Source organism: Pteropus medius, unplaced genomic scaffold (assembly GCF_902729225.1).
Source record: "Pteropus medius unplaced genomic scaffold, Ma_sr-lr_union100, whole genome shotgun sequence".
NCBI classification, from domain to species: Eukaryota; Metazoa; Chordata; class Mammalia; order Chiroptera; family Pteropodidae; genus Pteropus; species Pteropus medius.
Window position 1 is genome coordinate 2,589,094 of NW_024351073.1, and position 20,668 is coordinate 2,609,761.

The 20,668-nt window shown below is 31.9% G+C and overlaps 1 protein-coding gene across 6 annotated transcripts in view; it reads left to right on the forward strand.

Annotated features, from left to right (window-relative positions):
• The window catches only part of RICTOR (RPTOR independent companion of MTOR complex 2), a 100,555-nt gene that overhangs the window by 56,842 nt on the left and 23,045 nt on the right, over positions 1 to 20,668 (forward strand). For all 6 annotated transcript variants that reach the window (XM_039842616.1, XM_039842619.1, XM_039842613.1 and 3 more), the window contains 14 exons: positions 3,832 to 3,899; positions 6,898 to 6,965; positions 10,330 to 10,412; positions 11,995 to 12,082; positions 12,623 to 12,713; positions 12,826 to 12,892; positions 13,043 to 13,123; positions 14,801 to 14,901; positions 16,695 to 16,860; positions 17,164 to 17,265; positions 17,390 to 17,436; positions 19,358 to 19,493; positions 19,883 to 20,082; positions 20,224 to 20,350. In XM_039842616.1, coding sequence (XP_039698550.1) covers positions 3,832 to 3,899; positions 6,898 to 6,965; positions 10,330 to 10,412; positions 11,995 to 12,082; positions 12,623 to 12,713; positions 12,826 to 12,892; positions 13,043 to 13,123; positions 14,801 to 14,901; positions 16,695 to 16,860; positions 17,164 to 17,265; positions 17,390 to 17,436; positions 19,358 to 19,493; positions 19,883 to 20,082; positions 20,224 to 20,350 — 1,425 coding nt within the window. The remainder of the gene's footprint in view (positions 1 to 3,831; positions 3,900 to 6,897; positions 6,966 to 10,329; positions 10,413 to 11,994; positions 12,083 to 12,622; positions 12,714 to 12,825; positions 12,893 to 13,042; positions 13,124 to 14,800; positions 14,902 to 16,694; positions 16,861 to 17,163; positions 17,266 to 17,389; positions 17,437 to 19,357; positions 19,494 to 19,882; positions 20,083 to 20,223; positions 20,351 to 20,668) is intronic.

The following is a 20,668-nucleotide window of genomic DNA, read 5'->3' on the forward strand; positions in this document are numbered from 1 at the left end:
TACAGTGAAGAAAGATATGTATAGGACTGTTTTTTATTTGTGTATAATTGTATAGCAGATTAGTAAAGCCTTTATATAAGTGAAAAAAACTCAAACAATTTGATAGATGTTTAAGTACACTACTATCTTTGCTCATATCTACTTCTTTAAAACCACAAATATTAGTTCTTTTTTTCCTTAGCAAGATCCCCCCAGAATCACATAGTAATTGAGAGCATGGACTTTGGGCTATACAGATCTGATTTTGATTTTTTGCTCTAAGATCTACTAGCTTTATGACTTTAGGCAAGTTATTAGCCTCTCTGGGACCTATTTTTTCCTAGGTAAAATGAAGGTCATGGTATTTACCTTAAAGAATTATAATAAAGAATAAATACTGTAATAATTGTGGTAGCGGTAGTAATAGTAGCAATAGCAGCAGCTAACACTGACGTAAAGCTTATAATGAATTAGGCAGTATTTCCAGGTGCTTTACATATATTAATTCTAATCTACATAAAATGTTTGATTTAGTACCTGGCACACAATATTAAACCAATATCGGTTGCTTTGGATATTACTCATCATCATTATCTTCATTGTAAAGTCTGCCGTTAGGAGAATATTGTCCTCATTTTTTAAATTGTATCTTAGCAATTTTAATTCTAAATTTATTATTGGTTCTCTTTACTACATACAAAAGAACTTTTTCAGTGCTACTTACTGTCTCTGTTGTTAGACTCAAATCTTCCTCCTGTTAAAAGTCTCTTTTTAAATTGATGGTAGCTTCTATTTCTATTATATGTGATATGTTTTGGCCTCAGACAGAAAAAAAATGTGGATTTAATATAATAATATCGGTAGAATAGATAGTCTGTAAGGATTGTAAATTAATCGTAAATTTTATAGTAAATTAACAAAACATTAATTAAACATATACTTCAGAGCGGGATAGGATTGTTCATAGCATCTGCTGTGGAAAACTAGAAAAGCTGAATAATTATAGAAGTCATATATTTAAAATAATATAGAGCCGTGAAAGCAATAAGGACCAGAGGGTGTGATATTTTGAGGCAAGAAGATAACTTTGAGAGTTGCCCTGAAGATCTACAAGATGCCCTTGAGGGCACTTGCAGATTTTGGGCACAGTCTAAGAATATGACCTAGGCCTAGATAGAAGACCAGAGTATTTTGCAGTCCTACGATTATGGCGTGACAAACCTAGAGACGTGAGAAGTCCCTAGACCAAGTCTGATTTACCCCTCCACATATTTGCTAAAAAAGAATCCATGCAGGGTAGAAATGACAATGTTAAAACCTGAGGAAAGCACAATGAATTATGCTACAGTCTTCAGAACGTAGGATGCAAAGACCTCCCAGGAGGAAGGGCCATGGGCAAAAGTCAAAAGGCCTTTAAAGAAGTAGTGAATTTACCATAATTATATGCAATTGCTTTTTTCCCTGAGTTCACTTACTGATGAGTATATAATTAGAAGCTGAAAATACAGGTAGGCTTTTGCTGGGATCAGAAAAACTGGAAGAGAATTTGGCAGTTGTGTGATACTAAAGTGACAAAACTGGATATTTCACAGCTGATTTTCTGTTCTTGACATTTCCCAAATTCTTAAGCTATTCTGAATAGATAGCTAAAGATATAAATTCAAAACTTATAAAGTATGTAGGAAAAAATTCTAGTCACTGCAAAAGAGAAAAATACTTGCTAAGCTCGCTATTGAAAGCACTGGAGGGCCATACTTCAGGAACTGGAAACCAAAAGTATGTTCTGTCTTATTGAAATTGCAGGGTAGTCTCAATTTAACTGAGTTGGTGATTAGAATAAGATGATCAGTTCCTTTAATCTACCTGACACAAGAAAGTATAAACCATCTGATGGGGAGGTAACATCATTTGGAAATGATGTTTGGAATTATAAAATCACAATCATTTGGAATTATAAAATTCACAATGTCTGGCATTCAAACAGGAATATGACTGACTGTCATAAAAAGACATGACCATATGACTGCTAACTCAAATTTTAAAAAATTCTGTAGAAATACTTCCAAAGGTGATTCAGATATTACAATTAGAGAGGAAGACTTAAAAACAGCCCTGATTAAGTTGTTCAAGAAAATGGAGGAAAAACGGAAGAAAATAGATGAAATAGTACACAATTTCACCAGATAATTATAATACACAAAATGAATCAAATGGAAATTCTAGTACTGAAAAGTATAATACCTGGAATTCTGAACTCAATGAAAATTAAAAATTCATTTTGGATAAGAAGATACCATTAGTAAACCGGAAGGAAAGTCAGTAAAAATATCCAGAGTGAATCACAGAGAGGGGAAAAAAAGAAAGGAACAGAACAAAAGGGATAAAACATAACCATTGTCTTTGGAGAAGAGAGAAAAAAATAGGCAGAAGCAAATATCCAAAGAAACAGTGGCCAAAACTTTAGTTTCTAAAACTGATGAAACTTCATGTTCACAAAGCTCAGAAAACTCCAAATAAAGTAATACAAAGAAAACATGTAGGCACATCATGTTAAGATTGTTGAAAACCAAGACAAATAAAATTCTTAAGATCTGCTTTAGAATAAAAGTCATTACTTTCAGAGGAGCAAGTCTGACAGCCGATTTCTCAACAGAAATAATGGAAATCAGAAGACAGTAGAATGGCATCTTTAGAGTGCTGAAAGAAAACGTCAGCCTAACCCAGAGAAAATGTGTTTAAAAAACAAAGGTAAAATAAAGATTTTTCAGACTGAAGACCCAAGGGAAATTAAAGGAACACCACTCTTTCTTTGATTGCTTGCCTATATGTCACGAAGACACTAAAGGAGCCCAATTTGAGGCACACATGGGGAGGAACTGGGCCCTGTTGCCAACAACTAGCACATTGTGAGAGTGAACCATCTTGAAAAAGATCCTCCAGCTCCCGTCAAGCCTTCTGATGACTGCAGCCCTGATCACCATTTTGACTGCAATCTTATGGGGGACCCTGAGTGGTAACTGCACAGCTAAGCCTCTCCTAGATTCCTGACTCACAGAAACCATGTGAGATAATATTTATTGTTGTTAAAAAAATGAGACAGACACAAGAAAAGGCTAAAGAGAGTCCTCAGCCAGAAGGAAAATGATCTAAGACAAGGAAATAATAGGAAGCAATGAAGAATGCCAGAAAAGTTACATATATGACTAAATATAAAATGATACTGATTGTCAAAAGCAATCAGTATCAGATATTAGTGATATCTTATGCATTTGAAATTATATTAAAAATTAAAATTCAGACCACAATATGCAATAGGCAATGGAGGATATGAGAAAATGAGATAGAGTGGTTAAAGTTATAAAATGAGTGAATTTGCTGAATACAAGGGCAATACACAAAAAAATAGCTTGGATTTCTTTTTATGGCAATAAGAGGAAAATGTAATTTATAAAATAAAACCATTTAAATAATGTTCAAAAATAGGCAAAACTAAGTCATAGTGTTAGAGGTTAGGGGTCTGTAGTGACTTGTTAGTACAAAGGGAGAATAAGGAGGTTTTAAGGGTGCTGATGTTATGGGAGTGTGCTTAGTTTAAGAAAATCCATCAAACCGTACATTGATGATTTGTGCACTGTCTTATATATATGTTTAAAAGTTCAAAAATTCAATTTTTACATTTAAAAAAGTCACTCAAAGATATTCCTTGATGATGAGTTTGAAGAAATAAGTCTCTCAAATAGATACCCAATTAAATATATAAAGAAGTGGAATTAGTGTCAGCTTGTTGCAGGATGAATGCATTTTACAATAAGGACTCTTTTTCTTCTTCTTTTTCTGCTTTTTTTTCATTAGCGAATTTTAGCACCCTATACCGATTTTCACTACAGACATAGTCCAGATACAGCTGAAGGACAGCTCAAGTAAGTACCATTTGTTTCTAGTAATTTATAAGATAGTCTGTGTTGCTATTGAAGCTTTTAAATTTGCCTGATTGCATGTAGAACCAGAGCAATGTGAGTTTAAGTAAATTACCTATTTCACGGAGTAATTTTGTAGTTCTATCATAATATAATTTACTATGGTTTAAAAATTAAAAGTAAGTTTTGGGAAATTTAGAGACTTACAATTAATCTTCTATTTAAAAAAATATAAAATATGCTACTATAGAAACCTAGATCTTTAGATTTTTTTTTATTGTACAGGGAATAGAACGAAGAGCAGCCTTAACAAATTGAGTAAGCAGAAAGATATCCTAGGTAGAATTTTGAGACTAGGGATAAGAGGGATATATATTAAAGAAGATAAAGATTATTTTCTAGATACGAGGCAGGATAATTTTGTCTTTTTAGAGAGAAAAGCACATAGTTCACTAGGCGTTCTGGAATAACTTTGTAATGAAATTGATTCAGGGATCAAATAATGTACTGTAAAGATTTCACAAATGATAGAATTCTAATAAATATGCTATGAGGTATTTCCTAGTAAGATTGTTGGATTGCAGATATACTTATTTTGATAGATAATATATATTAAAATTCTTTATTAAGTTTTGGAACATTGTGAAATAGGGATATTTTTGTTGTTTGTTATTTTTCTCCTGAATTAAAAACCAGTGGTTTTATATTTTTAATCACTTCCGTCACTGTGGACTTGTCACACCCTTACATATCATGAACTGAGCTAAGAAATCAAAATAGATGTCCTTGGTTTAAGACACCTCAAACCTTATTTCTGCTAACTTATGAACTAAGATTCTTAAACCCCTTTCTTGGCTTTTTCTTAATGATACTTGACTTTCTTTTATTGACGGAGAGCGTATGCATTTTCTATTGCTGGATGACAAATTACCACAAATGTAGTGGGTTAAAATAAAATGATTTTATTAGCTCATAGTTCAGTAGTTCAGAAGTCTGGCACAGCTCTCTCTTATCTGCAGATTGTGGTGAAAAATTCATTTTCAAGCTCATTCAGGTTATTGGCAGAATTTACTTCCTTGCTGTTATACAACTGAGATCCCTGTTTCCTTGCTGTCATCAGGGGCCCACTCTCAGCTTCTAAAGGCTACCCTCTTTTCTTGCCACATGCTTTCCTTCATTTTCAAACACAGCAAGAATTCGTCAAATCCTTGTGCTTTGAATCTTTCTCAGACTTCCTTGTTTGCCACCAGCAAGGAAGGGCATATCAGTTAGATCAAGCCTACCAGTGATCGCCCTATCTTAAGGTCTGCTGTGCTATTTAACATAAACATAATCACTATCATGGCAGTGATATGATAGTCATGGGATCCAGGGATTAGAGCATGGAATCTTGAGGGGATGGAGGGCATTGTTAGAGATCTGCCCACCAGGGTAAGCAAGAGATGAACATGGAATTTTTTTTTTTTTTTAGAGTTGGAGAGAAGGAAAATACATTCCACCAAAATTCTTCCTTTTCTATTTGTTTCTGTACTTTACTTTTATTAAGTTTCTGGAGTATAAGCAGTTATGGGAGCATTAGTACATTGTAGCCATGGAATAGGAAATAAATGATTTTTTAAAATATTACAGATTTATTGAATAGGTTAGAGAATGAATTACCAGGCAGTCAATATAAGTATGTCACTAACGTTTTTAAGAGAAGAAGCATTAAAACTTAATCACACAGTTGTCTGGTTCTTATTTCTTCTGCTACCCACCTCCTTATTTTAGTTTCTGTTATAGTCCCATTTCCATTGTTGCTACAGAGTTGTGTGTGTGTATTTGCTTTTGTAGACTGATTGCTTATTACGCTTTAATTTGATTTTCTGTCTTTTTTTTTTTTTATCGCTTTTGCTTTTTCTTTCCTGGTTCTCTTGATTTCTGTATTCTCACAACTGTTAAGAACTTCGTTAGGGAAGATAGAAGATGACAAAGGAAAAAAATGGACAAATGACAGGGTAGAGTTGGGTAAGGTGGCATAAATAAAGAGAATAAGACTGCTCTTAAGTGTTGAAACTAGCCCTAAGCCATACATTGAAAATGTTTAATGACTATAAATACAGTTGACCTTTAAGCAACATGGAGGTCCAGGGCACTGACACCCTATATAGTCAGAAATATAATTTTTGACTCCCCAGAAACTTAAGGCTACTGTTAACCAGAGCTGAATAAGACATATTTTGTATATGTATTATATACTTCATTGTTATAATAAAATAGAGAAAAAAATATTAAGAAAACCTTAAGGAAAAAAGAATACATATACAGTACTATATATTTTTACTGAAAAAAAAATCTGTGTAAGTGGACATATGCAGTTCAAACCCTTGTTCAAGGGTCAACTCTAGTTCTCTTGCTTAATTGTCATAAATTATTGTATAGAAAGAGACGAGAGATGATTGGATACACAATTAGAAAAAAAAGAAGCTATTGGTATTAATGATAGCCAGTTATTTAATAACGTTTCAGTGAATATGGATTGTTGAGCTTGCTTATTAGAAATATTCAAATAAGTTTGGGGCAAGAATTTTGAAGTAATCTGAATACATGTGGTAAAAGTAAGTTTATGTGGTAATTTTCTTTTTGCTAAAGGGCAGCCTCCAGATAGATGCTTATTCAGCAGACTGTTGTTGTCTCTAATGCTCAATTAAAGGTGTTAATGAGCTATGTAGGAGTAATTTTTCAAAAGAGCAGGAAACAATTAAATAGAAAAGCAGAATTTATAACTTATTTTAAACCATGTTGTGAATCTTAAATTGGAGATGAGGGGGCTGTATGTAATTGGGTAATTTGCTTTGAGGTAGTTCTGATCTTTGTTTTTTTAAATATATAATTTCCTGTTTAAATATTTAAACATTAGCTAATGATAGCACTTATTCTAATTCAGTAGCAGGAAAAACTCACATTTTATTTTAATATTTTATTTCTTTGATTTCCTCCTGCTATCCCCCACCACACACAGAGAAGATAGAGAAGCGAGGTTTCTAGCTAGTAAAATGGGAATCATAGCAACATTTCGATCATGGGCAGGTAAGTTACTCTGTTGCTTTATAACATCCAATAAGAAAAACTTGACTATTTTTAACTGTTAAATTATTATTGTAGCATCTAATTTAGAGGTGAACCTAGTCTTATTTTATGTTGTTATTGGAGCCAAAGGGACTTGTACAAAATTATTAAAATTGACTATTTGTAAGCCAGTGTACTCATACCTGGGCAAATTAAAAAAATTAAGTGTAATCTATATCAGGAAAAAAAAGACGTTAGCTTTATATGTAACTAAAGTTTGTTACCTGTAAGTAGAGTGTAGAATGTCATAAATCCAAATAAGCAAGATAGGCCATTAATAGTCTTAAATTTCTCAAGAAGAAGGATTATGCATGTTTTATCTTTCTCCGGAATAAAAATGCAAACATTTTTCTTAATACCACCACTTAATGTGTTATTTTAGATTAATAATTACTTTCTTCCTTCTTGACTTTGTAGAATAATTTAAGGAATAGAATACAAAGGAGCGTAACAGTAAACAGAACAAGAAAATTTACCTAAACACTTCTGTGTATCTAGGTAACCTAACAGATATCTTCTCCATACAAGTTACTAACCATTGACCCCTAGCCATGTATTTTCAGTTACTTCTTAAGGCCTCTCAATGCTTTGGTAAAATCCCCAGCCATGCTATATATGCCTCATGACTGCCTATTTCATAATACCCTTACCCTCATGGACATACTTAGTATTTATGAGGGCCCAGTGATCACACATTCTTTTTATGCTTACTAGCCTCCACATGTTATTTCAACACAGAAACCAACACGGTCCTCCTGCCAGGTTTGACTATCACTGCCCTTACCTCAGAACTCACTATAACTTTGTTTTCTTTGTTACAGCTATTATCCTTGACCGTCCTTCAGCTTCCTTGCCATTAGTGCTATTTCTATCTTGCCAAAAAAGAAGGTTGTAACTACTGGTACAGCCTGGCTACTATCTTCTCATTCTTACTCCCAGACTCTACTCTCTCTGCCAGTGTCTCTTAAACATTCTTTCTACTGTGCTTCAGTTTGTACTGTAGCCAGGGGTCCCCAATCCCCAGGCTTCAGACTGGTAGTGGTCCTCAGCCTGTTAGGAACTGGGCCACACAGCAGGAGGTGAGTGGCTGGCAAGCTAGCAAAGCTTCATCTGTATTTGCTAGCATCACCTCTTCAGCTCCACCTCAGATCATCAGGCATTAGATTCTCATAGGAGCACCTGTCCCTGGTGCCAAAAAGTTTGGGGACCGCTGCTGTAGCTGTTATACACTGATTCATCATTAAAAACATAGAAGATTGGGAGTCTTCCACCCTCCTATTGAAATAAGAAGAGAAATACCGGCATTACAAGTTAAAACTCAAAACATTTTTCTCACAGAAATAATTTTTCCTAAGTAGTATTTAGATTCTGTGGTACTTTTATGAATTAAATAAGCTTTTGTATATTTGTAACATTATTTCTGTGGTAGACATTTCAAAATCAAAATTACTGTTTGGCAAATGAACTTTAGAACACAGTTTTTTCATGAGTTGCAACAGCCTCTTTCTCCATTAGTGCAGAGTATGATCTTTATTTTAATCTATAATCTCTCAAATTAGTATCAAACATCAGAGTTAGATACCATTTTGGTGACCTAAGCAGTAAATCTACCTATTATATTTTAATTTGAATTTTGAACCCAAATTCAAAGAAGATATGGATTATAAATATACGTGCTTAGCTAGAAGTAACGGGGAACTTGAGTCTTGTATGACTTTTAAAAAATGTTTTCCCCAACATTTTATTATAAAAAAATTCGAACTTATAGAAAATTATACAGTGAACACCCATATACTTCAACCACCTAGATTTTGTTTCATTTGCTTTATTACATGTCAGTTTATCTGCCCATCCTTCTGTGAATTCATGAGTCCTCTTATGTTATTCTGATGCATTTTAAAGGCAGTTGCAGAATTAAGTGCATTTAACTCCTAAACACTTCAACTTGCACATTATTCAAGTTCAATATTTTTTATGGCCCCGATTTGGTTATTTTTGTTTCTGGGTTTGGTTTTGTTTTGTTTTGGGTAAAATTTTCCCCTTACAGTGAAATTTATGAATCATGATGAAATTTGATGAAATTTGACAAATGCTTACACATGTACCCAAACACTTTATTGGCTATAGAACATTACCATCACCTCAGAAAGTTCTCTCATGACCTTTCCAGGTTCTTCTGATCCCACTCCCTTAAGAAAAAACTGTTTTTCTGTTTATTTTCATCATAGATCTGTTTTGCCTGTTGTGACATTTCATACAGTTGGAATCATAGTACATGTATACTTTTGTGTAAAGTTTTTTCATTCAGTGTAATGATTTTGAGATTCATTCATGTTGTGTGTATATCAGTAATATGTTCCTTTTTATTGCTGAATAGTATTCTGTTGGGTGAACATACCACAACATTTTTAGCCCTCTTCCTCTTAGTCAACACCTGACCTGCTTCCAGTTTTGACTGTTGTAAATAGGACTACTGTGAGCAGTCTTATACAAGTCTTTTTGTGGATATGAACTTTTTTTTTCTTTTGTGTAAATTCCCAAGAGGAATCTCTGGGTCACAGGGTGGAGATATATGTTTAGTTTTATAAGAAAATGTCAGACATTTTCTGAAAATACTTAACACTTTTATATTCCCAGCATCAGTACATGTGAGTTCTAGTTGCTCTGCATTTATTGTTGTCCATCTTTAATTTTAACCATTCTGGTAGGTGTGTAGTGGTATCACATTGTGAATGAGATTTGCATTTCCCTGATGACTAAAATGGTATTGAACACTTTGTATGTGTTTATGGGCTATTCACATATCTTCTTTTGTAATATGATATTAATATGTTTAAAATTGTTCAACTCAATTCTCTCACTTAAAATTTTGAAGTCTGTCAATTATACTCTTCTGTGCTAAAAGTTAAATTTTAGAGTTAAACTTTTAAACTTTTAAACTTTTAACAATGCCAAGCAAAGTTTTTCACTTTAGGTTAAGGAGGCATTAAATAAGGGAGACAGACCACTGTCTTACTCTCTCAAGTATTCTTACTCCCTGAAAATCACTCATCAGTAAATGGGAGTACTGGGCAGTTCAGATATCATGAACTTTTTTGGATATGAAACAAATAGAAATGAAAATTAAATGATAAAATTAATTGATAATCTCTAATCAGTCAGTAGGCAAATTCAGTAATTGTTTGAAATACACTGTCAGTTATGATAACCAAATAATGTAATAGTACAATTATCTTAGAAAAATATCACAGAGTTTATATGGATACATTACTAAGAAATTTAAAATTCAAGTCAGTGATTTTTTTTTTCTTTTTATCTTTTATAGGTATTATTAATTTATGTAAACCTGGAAACTCTGGGATTCAGTCTCTAATTGGAGTACTTTGCATACCAAATATGGAAATAAGGGTGGGTAAAAGTTTTTCTGATTGTTTCATTCTTGGACTTTTAACGGAGGAAAATAATTTTAGAAACTGTATTTCAGGTGATGCTTTTTCCTTGTGAATTGTTAATGAGTATCATAGATCATTTTAAAAATGTATATATAAATATTTACTGTTTAGTTGAATCCTAAGGATAATATGAACAAAAGCTCTTAGACGCAGACAACAGTTTAGTGGTTTCCAGATGGATAGAGGGTGTAGAAAAGGGTAAAGTGGATCAAATATATGGTGACAGAAGGGAATTTGACTTTGAGTGGTGAACACACAGTGCAGTATACTGATGATATATTATAGAATTGTACCCTTGAAACCTATTTAATTTTATTAACCAATGTCACCTCAATAAATTTAATAAAGAAGTTAAAAATAAATATTAGCCATCAAAAAATTTTTTTAAACCTGGGGGTTTTCTAGTTACCATTGGTTATTAACTTACGGCTTAGTGGAATTGTGGTCAAGGAATATACTCTTCAGTATTTCATTGTCTCAAACTTTGTTGAGACTTGCTTTATGGTCAACATGTGATCTCTTTTGGTAAATATCAATAGTAGTTGAAAAGACTTTATCTTGTAGTTGTTGAGTGCACTGATATAAATGTAAATCTATCTATATATACATATATATACGCAAAAGAAATACTGTTACCAGGAATTTTGGCTATATTAAAAGTTGGATTAAAATATGAAATTAATATGCAAACAGTACAGAAAGTCATTCTCTTTGTAAAGGTTCAAGCAATACAGAAATATATTTAGGAAAAAGTAACTAGTATTTTGTATCTCATACCTTCTAACTTATGATTTTATAATATGAGTAATTTTGACTAAAATTGAGTCGTTTATATGCTTATTTATTAGACATAGTCCTAAATTATTAGTGCATGGGAATTTGTATTATACAGCTAAAACAAATTGAAATTGGAAGGAAAAAAAATTAACTCTTCAAGTAGTTATTTCTCCCTTAAATATTTTTGTTTTAATTTTGTTCAGAGGAACAACACTTGCCCCTTTTTTGCTTCTTGTTTATATGAACCAAACTTGGAGTTGAAAAAAAAATTATTAGAAAATATTAGCCAGAGGTACCTTGCTTAAAAATGTGAACTAAAAAGCGTTTAGACCATGGAAATGGAAGGATATGACTATAGATGGAAAGATCTATAAGCAAGCAAGTAGAGGTTGGAGCAGTTCATTTGAATTCTTACTCAGCACCTGATGAAAGAATATGGTCTTTGGAATCTGACTGACAGAGGTTTGACTCCTGGTTTTGTTATTTAGAGTTCCATGACCTTGGGCAAATTACTTTTGACTTTTAAATCTATTTCTTCATGTGTACAATGGAAATAAAAGATTTATTGAAAAGATGAATTTGTGTATGTAGTAAGCATTCAGTAGTTACCCCTTAACTAATATAGACTCGATAGGTTTTCTAAAATAAAATAATTGTTTTATCAATTTTTTGTTCTTCGAATAGGACATTAAAACATCTTCATTAAAGCAAGGATTTTTTTTCATAAAAATAAATGAACTATTGTTTGTTTGCACTTTCAGCGAGGTCTCCTCGAAGTGCTTTATGATATTTTTCGTCTTCCTCTACCTGTTGTGACTGAAGAGTTCATAGAAGCACTACTCAGTGTGGGTAAGTATTGTATTATATTTGCATCTATTCAAATATTGTAATTTTTTAAATGGTATACCTAATGGAGACAGAATCTCTCAAAGGAAAAATGCTGAATTAAATATCGAATATCATTTTCTTATTGCATCATTGTGGCATGAAATTAATATAAAAATAAAACCTCCAGTAAATTGCTAAGAGTAAATAAAACATTTTTAATTTCTTCTCTGTCACCCTATCTCATGCAAATAAGAAGTAAAATTAATAGAAAGACGGATCAAGAAAGGAAGAGGAGAGATAAGAAACCTATGTAATTCTCAAATTAGATGATCTAATTCTTGTCTAATTTTATTTTAGCCAAATGACCACTAAGTCCCAAAATAAAGTTAAAGCAGTATACCTTTACACAAATTATTTTTTTTCTGCATGCCTTCTTAAGTTTGTTTTTCTTAAACTAACATTTTAAAAAAGTTATAGACTAACTGGTTGATGGTTCTACACATACATGAAGTGTTTCATTAACATCTAATTTTCTTCTAACTACCTAATTTTAACTTTTAGATCCAGGTAGATTCCAAGACAGTTGGAGGCTTTCGGATGGCTTTGTAGCAGCTGAGGCAAAAACTATTCTTCCTCATCGTGCCAGATCCAGGTAAAATTTAGATATAGAAATGGTTCAGATTTATTACAGTTACTGTTTTTATGTTAAATTATGTAATAGGTGGAACATTATTTAAACTATTTCTGTGTTGTGTTTATTCAAGGCCAGACCTCATGGATAATTATTTGGCACTGATACTCTCCGCGTTTATTCGTAATGGACTTTTAGAGGTAAGACTTAGAAACTTTATTTTATTCTATTTTATTATTTTATTTTCTCTAACAAAATTCTTTCAGGGCAACTGACATATAGGATGCACAAACGTATGCATGTATAATATTTTGCAATGCAACTATGGTATTTTCTTTTTATTTTCATAGGGTTTGGTTGAAGTGATAACAAACAGCGATGACCATATCTCAGTTAGAGCTACCATCCTTTTAGGAGAGCTTTTACATATGGTAAGTTTACCAACTTCTGATTGTGTTTCATACCATTAATGTTTTAATTTACAGTGTTACTTTGTAATATCAAAAAATAAATATATATCTTTTGGATATTCATCTTTGTGCATTACAAAGAGCCTTTGATGCCTTGTATCTTGAGAAATATGTGTAGAGAGAGAGAGAGGGAGGGAGGAAGGGACAGGCTAGTTTTATAAATGGGACAAATATAAAACATACAAAGTACTTAATATTGATTTTTATACTTTCAGTGTTGGCAATTTGAGTCCTATAAATCATAATCTCTCTCAGAAAGACTTTCTACCTACAAAGCCAGGAATTAACAAAACTATAAATTACTTCAACTTGCTAAGAATGAAATTGATATATGGCAGTCAGTGCTTGAATTTTAGAAAACTTTGTGCAAAAATTATAAATATAACTGCCTTGTTTGACACAGTCTTCTCTGTAAACTTGAAGGTTGAGGTTCGCAGGGTAGGAATCTTTTTTTTTTTGCCATGGTTTTGTGACATCAGTAACTTTTAGAAACAAGGAGCTACCACAGTGATCTAACAATTCTTTACTCCCAGCAAATCAATCAGTGAGGGAACTCTGTTTGTAATAGAAATTCATATTTGTAGGCCACTTCTTGGTTAATAAAATACTAAATAAAAAGAGCCACTTTAAACTTATTAAGGAAGAAGAAATCAGTGGCAGCTCTTAAAAATTATGTTATGGCTTGCTATTATTGCCAGTATGTTTTGTTTTTGTTGTTTTTGTTTGTTTTGTCTTTTTAACATTGCAGCTAGGCTGTGTGAATGAGATAAAGAAAATTAAACAGAGTTCAATGACAGTTGTCTTGTTTATCAGTTAATTATTTAGCCACTTGCTCTGTTCTCCTTCAGCCCATCTATGAAAGAATTAATATTGCAGGTTCTCAGGTTTGATTATTTTTATTTTAATTCTTAAGATAGCATTGCCTTTAAGTATATCTATCAGTATCAAGAATTTTTTGCTTTTGTATGAAGGAATCTCATAAATTTCACCCGTTCCTTTCCCTGTACACCAGAATTCTATGATTCTCTGGAAATATAAAAGTTGCTCATTTTGAGTAGTATAGTGGTGTTAGTTCATTGCTTATTCTTACATCTTCTTGCTTTTACATTTAATTAATTATCTTCATTGGTAGAAAGCAGATTGAATGGTAAAATTTTGTTTTTAAAGCAGAAGTTAATTAAGTTTCTTATTTTAAATATTGTTGGAGCATGAGACAAATCTGTTTCGAGAAGGCAGTTTTAAAACCCAAGAAGTCAACTCAAAAGTTATGGCATTGAATTCAGCATTTAAAACATTACTTTTAATGTAACATGATGGCTCTGGATCTATTTTTGATGTCATTTGAGAATTGAATTTAATTAGGTACCACTTAAAAATTTTAATTTGTTATAATAATGGATCTATGAAATTTATAGTTTTATTAATGTAATGTGAGTCTACATCTTTATATTTATTACAGCTTATCCTTGTTGAAAGTAGGTAAGATACAAATTATAAATAAGTATGTATTGGAAAGTAAATTATTAAGTTCATTTCATGAGTAAAACCTCACAGTCCTTAGTATTATATCTGTAGATCATCTAGAACATAAAATATTTCTGTTTCTCAGCTCTTACAAAATGTTATGTTTCCTTTTAGGCAAACACAATTCTCCCTCATTCACATAGTCATCATTTGCACTGCCTACCAACTCTAATGAATATGGCCGCATCCTTTGATATCCCCAAGGAAAAGAGACTGTAAGTATCAGGGCTGTAGCAGAGCTCATGCCCGGTATCTTTAATACCCACTTAGATAATCTCTTCTTTTTAAAAAGTGGTATGTATAGGTTATGCTTAGATATTCTTTTAGGGAAGCCTTAAAGATAAGAGGAAAATTAATAGTTTTATTTAATAATTTGTATTTTCGGCTACAAAGTATTTTAGCTTAGTAAAATCAGTTTTTCCTAGCATGTTTCTGGATAAGGACATAGACTTTCTACCAGATCACTAAAAATATTGGTGGAGAATTTTAAGGACAATTCTATGTTTTGAGCAGCACTTCAGGCTCTTTTTTTAAATGTCTGAATTATTTCAAATTAATAAAGCACAAAGATTAACAATGTATTTTTATATGTGTCGTTAAAATTAACGTTGGAATTTAATAACCCATACTGTAGACATTGAAGTAAGCTGAACGCTTACTACTGAAGGAGATATTACAGATATAGAATTTATAAACAAAGTATAGCTATAGCTCTGTTGGAATTCCAGTGCTAATAATAAAATATAATTTAAAGGTAAAGATGGAGGAGCTGGATTGGTAAGCACTAGTAACAGTCTTTTTTCATTTGGTAATGATTATGTCTAGGTCAGGCATATCTTTTTTTTCAATTATGATCAGAAAAATCTATATATTTGGACCCTGTTTTTTTTGTAATGTTAGTGAATTGTAGTTCATTAGCTATTCAGAACTATGAATTTTTGTTAACAGTTACAACACATTTCTCAAAAGTTAAGTTAGCCTTATTAATTCAGAAGTACACATATGGGCCTCATTATATATTAATATTCTATTAATTTTAAATCTGTCAATGAAAATACTATTATTTAACAAACTGAAATCGTATTATAAACTGAGGACATTTGGGGGTGACCTCAGTTCTGACTTGGCTTAGATTAGTAATGGTAGCTTTCAGCTTTTAGTAGTTTCATGATGTAAAAATTTGCCTTCCCAAAGCCTTGTAGAACTAAACTCTCTGGGTCAAGCAAGTTGTGGCTGTGAATTTCAGAGTTCATCAGTAATTCAAATTTACCTTGAAAATTCCAGTAATAATAGTCTTCTTACAATGGTTTTTTGTCTATTTCTGTTTTTCTTAGTTTGGTAAGCTCTTTACAGATAGAATAAATACTTGCCATCTCAAAGTTTTAATTTTAAATTTGATTTGTATTTACCAGTAGGTCTGAAGTTGGAACTTGATTGCTACCAAATTCTTGAAAACTGTGCTTTTATGTACCACAAAGAAGTAATTAAAAATAATTTTTAAAAGGATACCACTTAAAAGGATACAGTTGTAGATCAATGGGGGAACATAGAGAATGTTCAGTTGATATCAGATCAATGAATATCCATATGGGGGAAAAATAAAATTGTATTTCAACCTCATACCATAAAAAATAATCAATTTCAGATGGCTTAAAGACTTAAATGTGAAAAAGTTTTAAAACTTTTATAAGAAAATATAGACCACTAGATTTCTGACTGTGTGGAAGTAGTTCTTAAAACCAGTATTCAAAAAGTGCCCACCATCATAAAAGAAAAGATTAGTAAGTATATATTTAGTTGAGTCTAAATAGTTAGTGTTTCTTCATATGCATCAGCAGTGTTCTTGACTTTTTTTTTTAATTTGTGGTTCCAGATTTTAGTAAATAATTTACTTTTTAGTAACAATCTCTAGCCTTAAATTTATATAAGTTTTAATAATTTACCAAAGTGACCTATTTAAAATTATGCTAGCCTTGTTACAGTATCAGTTGAATTTCTTTGTCATTAGGAGAGCCAGTGCAGCCTTGAACTGTTTGAAACGCTTTCATGAAATGAAGAAACGAGGACCTAAGCCTTACAGCCTTCATTTAGACCACATTATTCAGAAAGCCATTGCAACACACCAGAAACGGGATCAGTATCTCCGAGTTCAGAAAGATATATTTGTGCTTAAGGTACTGACGTGAATCTGCGATTTTTAACTTAGTTTCCTAAAGTATGCATATACTTGCTTAGATTTTGGTATGCATATTGCTTGAGTTTGCAGTTTTATTCATGCATATGGATTTTTGGATGACTTCCAAGTTTTATAATGACCATGCAGTTTAGAGCAGTGTTTTTATAACTTTTAAAGTTAAAAAAATTTGATGATCCATCCTTAAATGAGAAAGCTTTCCTTTTTTTTGAAATTTTAAACTTAGTTTTCTGATGTGAGACAATTTGCCTTAATTTTTCTTATTACTTTCTGATGATTTTAGGATACAGAGGAAGCTCTTTTAATGAACCTTAGAGATAGCCAAGTCCTTCAACATAAAGAGAATCTTGAATGGAATTGGAATCTTATAGGCACCATTCTTAAGGTATGACAAGATACTTCCTGGTGATTTCTTGATTGTATTCATTTTATTATTCATTGTAAGTCATCATAATTATATGTTTGGTAACAGATAAATATATTTATAATATAACATTATGTTTTTCTAGTGGCCAAATGTAAATCTAAGAAACTATAAAGATGAACAGTTACACAGGTATGTAAGAACTGTTTTACATTTAAATGTAAAGAACCTAGATTTGAATTTTGCTTAATACCTGCTAAAAGTAATAATTGTTGCTTAAAACATACATATATACATTTTAATAGTTGGTGTTCAATATGTACATACAGATGCTTCTCAACTTATGGTGAGGTTATGTTCCTATAAATCTATCGTTAGTTAAAAAGTTGAAAATTCATTTATACATGTAACCTATTGAATGTCATAGCTTGGCCTGCTTTACATGTGCTCAGAATACAATATCCAAAAAATGCTGGCAACACAGTACACTATAGAGTATTGGTTGTTTACCCTTGTGATTGTGTATCTGACTGGGAGCTGTGGCTCACTGCCACTGCCCAGCATTGTGAGAGAGTATTGTATTGCATATTGCCAGCCTGGGAAAAGTTCAAAATTCAAAATTTGAAGTATGATTTCTACTAAACACATATCTCATTTGCACCATCATAAAGCTGAAAAATTAAGCTGGGGACTGTCTGTGTGTATGTTTTTATATATAATTTTTTTATATATGTAATTTTTTTTATACTTTATAACCAAAAAGCATCAGTTAATTCTTATTCCAGTTATTTACATTCTGGTTTTAGTTTTGGAACAAATGAAGTATTTGAGATAGAGGTTTCTCTAATTGGATAATATCGACCATGTAGTAATCTTAGCCTTAATGTATGAGGATGACATAATTAGGACATAATGTTTTCCTCCCAATATGATATCCGTTTTTAATATTTCATTTGTAAATATTTTTTGCATCTGACTTTGGAGGGTTAGCCATTCTTTCTGCTCTTAAACACTCGTCTTAACTAGGTTAATACTCTTCGTACCTTCTACAAAACACACTAATATTCATAACAAATACAGCACTGCAAGCTACTTTCTGTTCTCTAGTACTCTGGTGCATTTTTACTGCTTCTGAGTTTAGGCTAACCAACCACCAGTACTGATGATCTCCTTCGATAAGACCCTTATTTTATGTTTTTGAGAAGTTCATGTCATTAACATTATTATATTATATTATAATTTATATAATATCATATTATTATATTAGATTGTATTTATCTACTGATGCTGTTTAACATTTTTATATTAAGTTTTTAGAAATATATAGAACATATATATTACATTGGAATAAAGAAGCATATAGCACTAACCTTCCATACTCCTTGAAAATAGAGATGAAGTCTCATTCAACTTTGTTTCTCTAGCTCCTAGACTTGGCACATCTGTTGGACTGGATTATGGTGAATGAAATTAAGTTGAACTAAATTAAGTGGAATCTTAGAACATAATGTTGAAAACTATAACATTGAAATATCCTAAATTATGTCTATAGCTTCATAAATTTAGTTGCCTAAATTTTACATGCAGCTTTTGTATTTGGCTTTTTGCGTATTTGTGAAAAACTGACAAATCATAGGGTAACATACTTACAATTATCCAATATAAGAATATTTTATAGAGCCATGGGACAGTATTCTTCATAAAATACAATAGAAGAATATTTATGTCCTGGTGGCCTTCTTATATTTATTCAACCTTATCTTTTAGCTGTGTTATATCTAAATATAACATAGCAGGAAAAAGATGCATTTTTCCTGCTAGCATCTTTGTTCTCCACAATTTCTTTCAGGAATCCCACCATAAAATTTTTATTCCGCAAAGATATTCTTTACAATGAAGGGGTTTTGGGGTTTTTTTTGTTTTGTTTTGTTTGTTTGGCGTGTGTGTGAGAGAAAATGTACCAAATGTGTTTATTAAATTTTTTGCCATTTACCATTTGCCATTAGTGGTTTAGAACCAAAACATTCAAAACTTTATTTTCATAAGCTATGGTTAAGATCCTAAAATGATCGTTTGGTTTCTTACTTTGCTGCTAATTTTATTTTCATCTTAGGTTTGTACGAAGACTACTTTATTTTTACAAGCCCAGCAGTAAATTATATGCCAACCTGGATCTGGATTTTGCCAAGTCCAAGCAGCTCACAGTTGTGGGCTGCCAGTTTACAGAATTTCTTCTTGAGTCTGAAGAGGTAAAAAGGACTTTGAATATTTTTCAGATCAAATGTTTTTTATTGAATTTGCTCCTTTTTATTTCTGAATATGCATAAACTATATTTAGAAACATAGGGAATGAGCACAGACCTAGATTTGAATCCTGACTTAGTCACTAGTTAGTTTTGTGACTTTGGGCAAGTAATTTGCCTTCTAGAAGTCGTGGTTTTCTCCTTGTAAAATGGAAGATAATACCATCTCCATGTAGCATTGTGTTGACTGGGATTAAAAACAAGTACTCAGTGATTGATATTTGTTATTAATTTCATCATTATCATTAAATTTTGGGGGGCTTGTTTATATTTGATTCTTCTAATTATAGACACTAAGTTCATTTCCAATAATATCACAACGTACTTGTTTTTAGGATGGGCAAGGATACTTAGAAGATCTAGTAAAGGACATTGTTCAGTGGCTCAATGCCTCATCTGGAATGAAACCTGAAAGAAGTCTTCACAATAATGGTTTACTGACTACCCTTAGTCAACACTACTTTTTATTTATTGGAACACTTTCTTGCCACCCTCATGGAGTCAAAATGCTGGAAAAATGCAGCGTATTTCAATGGTGAGTAGCCCTAGAATTTGTTTCTATTTGTCATTAAACACTTTCTTTTAGAAATTTTAAAATATTTGCTTAATTAATAAATCAATACAGTAACTTCTAGCAACCTTCATTATTTGCATCCCTCCCCCCCTTTTTTTTTAGTCTTCTTAACCTTTGCTCTTTGAAAAACCAAGATCATGTGCTAAAACTGACGGTTTCTAGCTTGGACTATAGCAGAGATGGATTGGCTAGAGTCATTCTTTCGAAAATCTTAACTGCAGCAACTGATGTGAGTATAACATAGGCAGTAAAACTATATTTTTAATAACAAGTTAATTCAACATTTTATAAATTTTAACTAAGTAAAATTAATTATAAGTTATAAGAATGTGGGATGGAATTTGAGTTTACTTTAAAATTTTAGTTCCTCCAAAGAACTCCATACAGTAGCTATATTTTTATATAAAAGGGAGGATGCACCTAGATAGAAACAAATATTTAATTTTACTAGCACTAAAAAAATATATCAAGGGCTAGACTTTCAATTCCAATTTTCTGCCCTTTTCAAGTAGCAGAACTGTCCTAAAATAAAGTCAAGTAGGTTCTC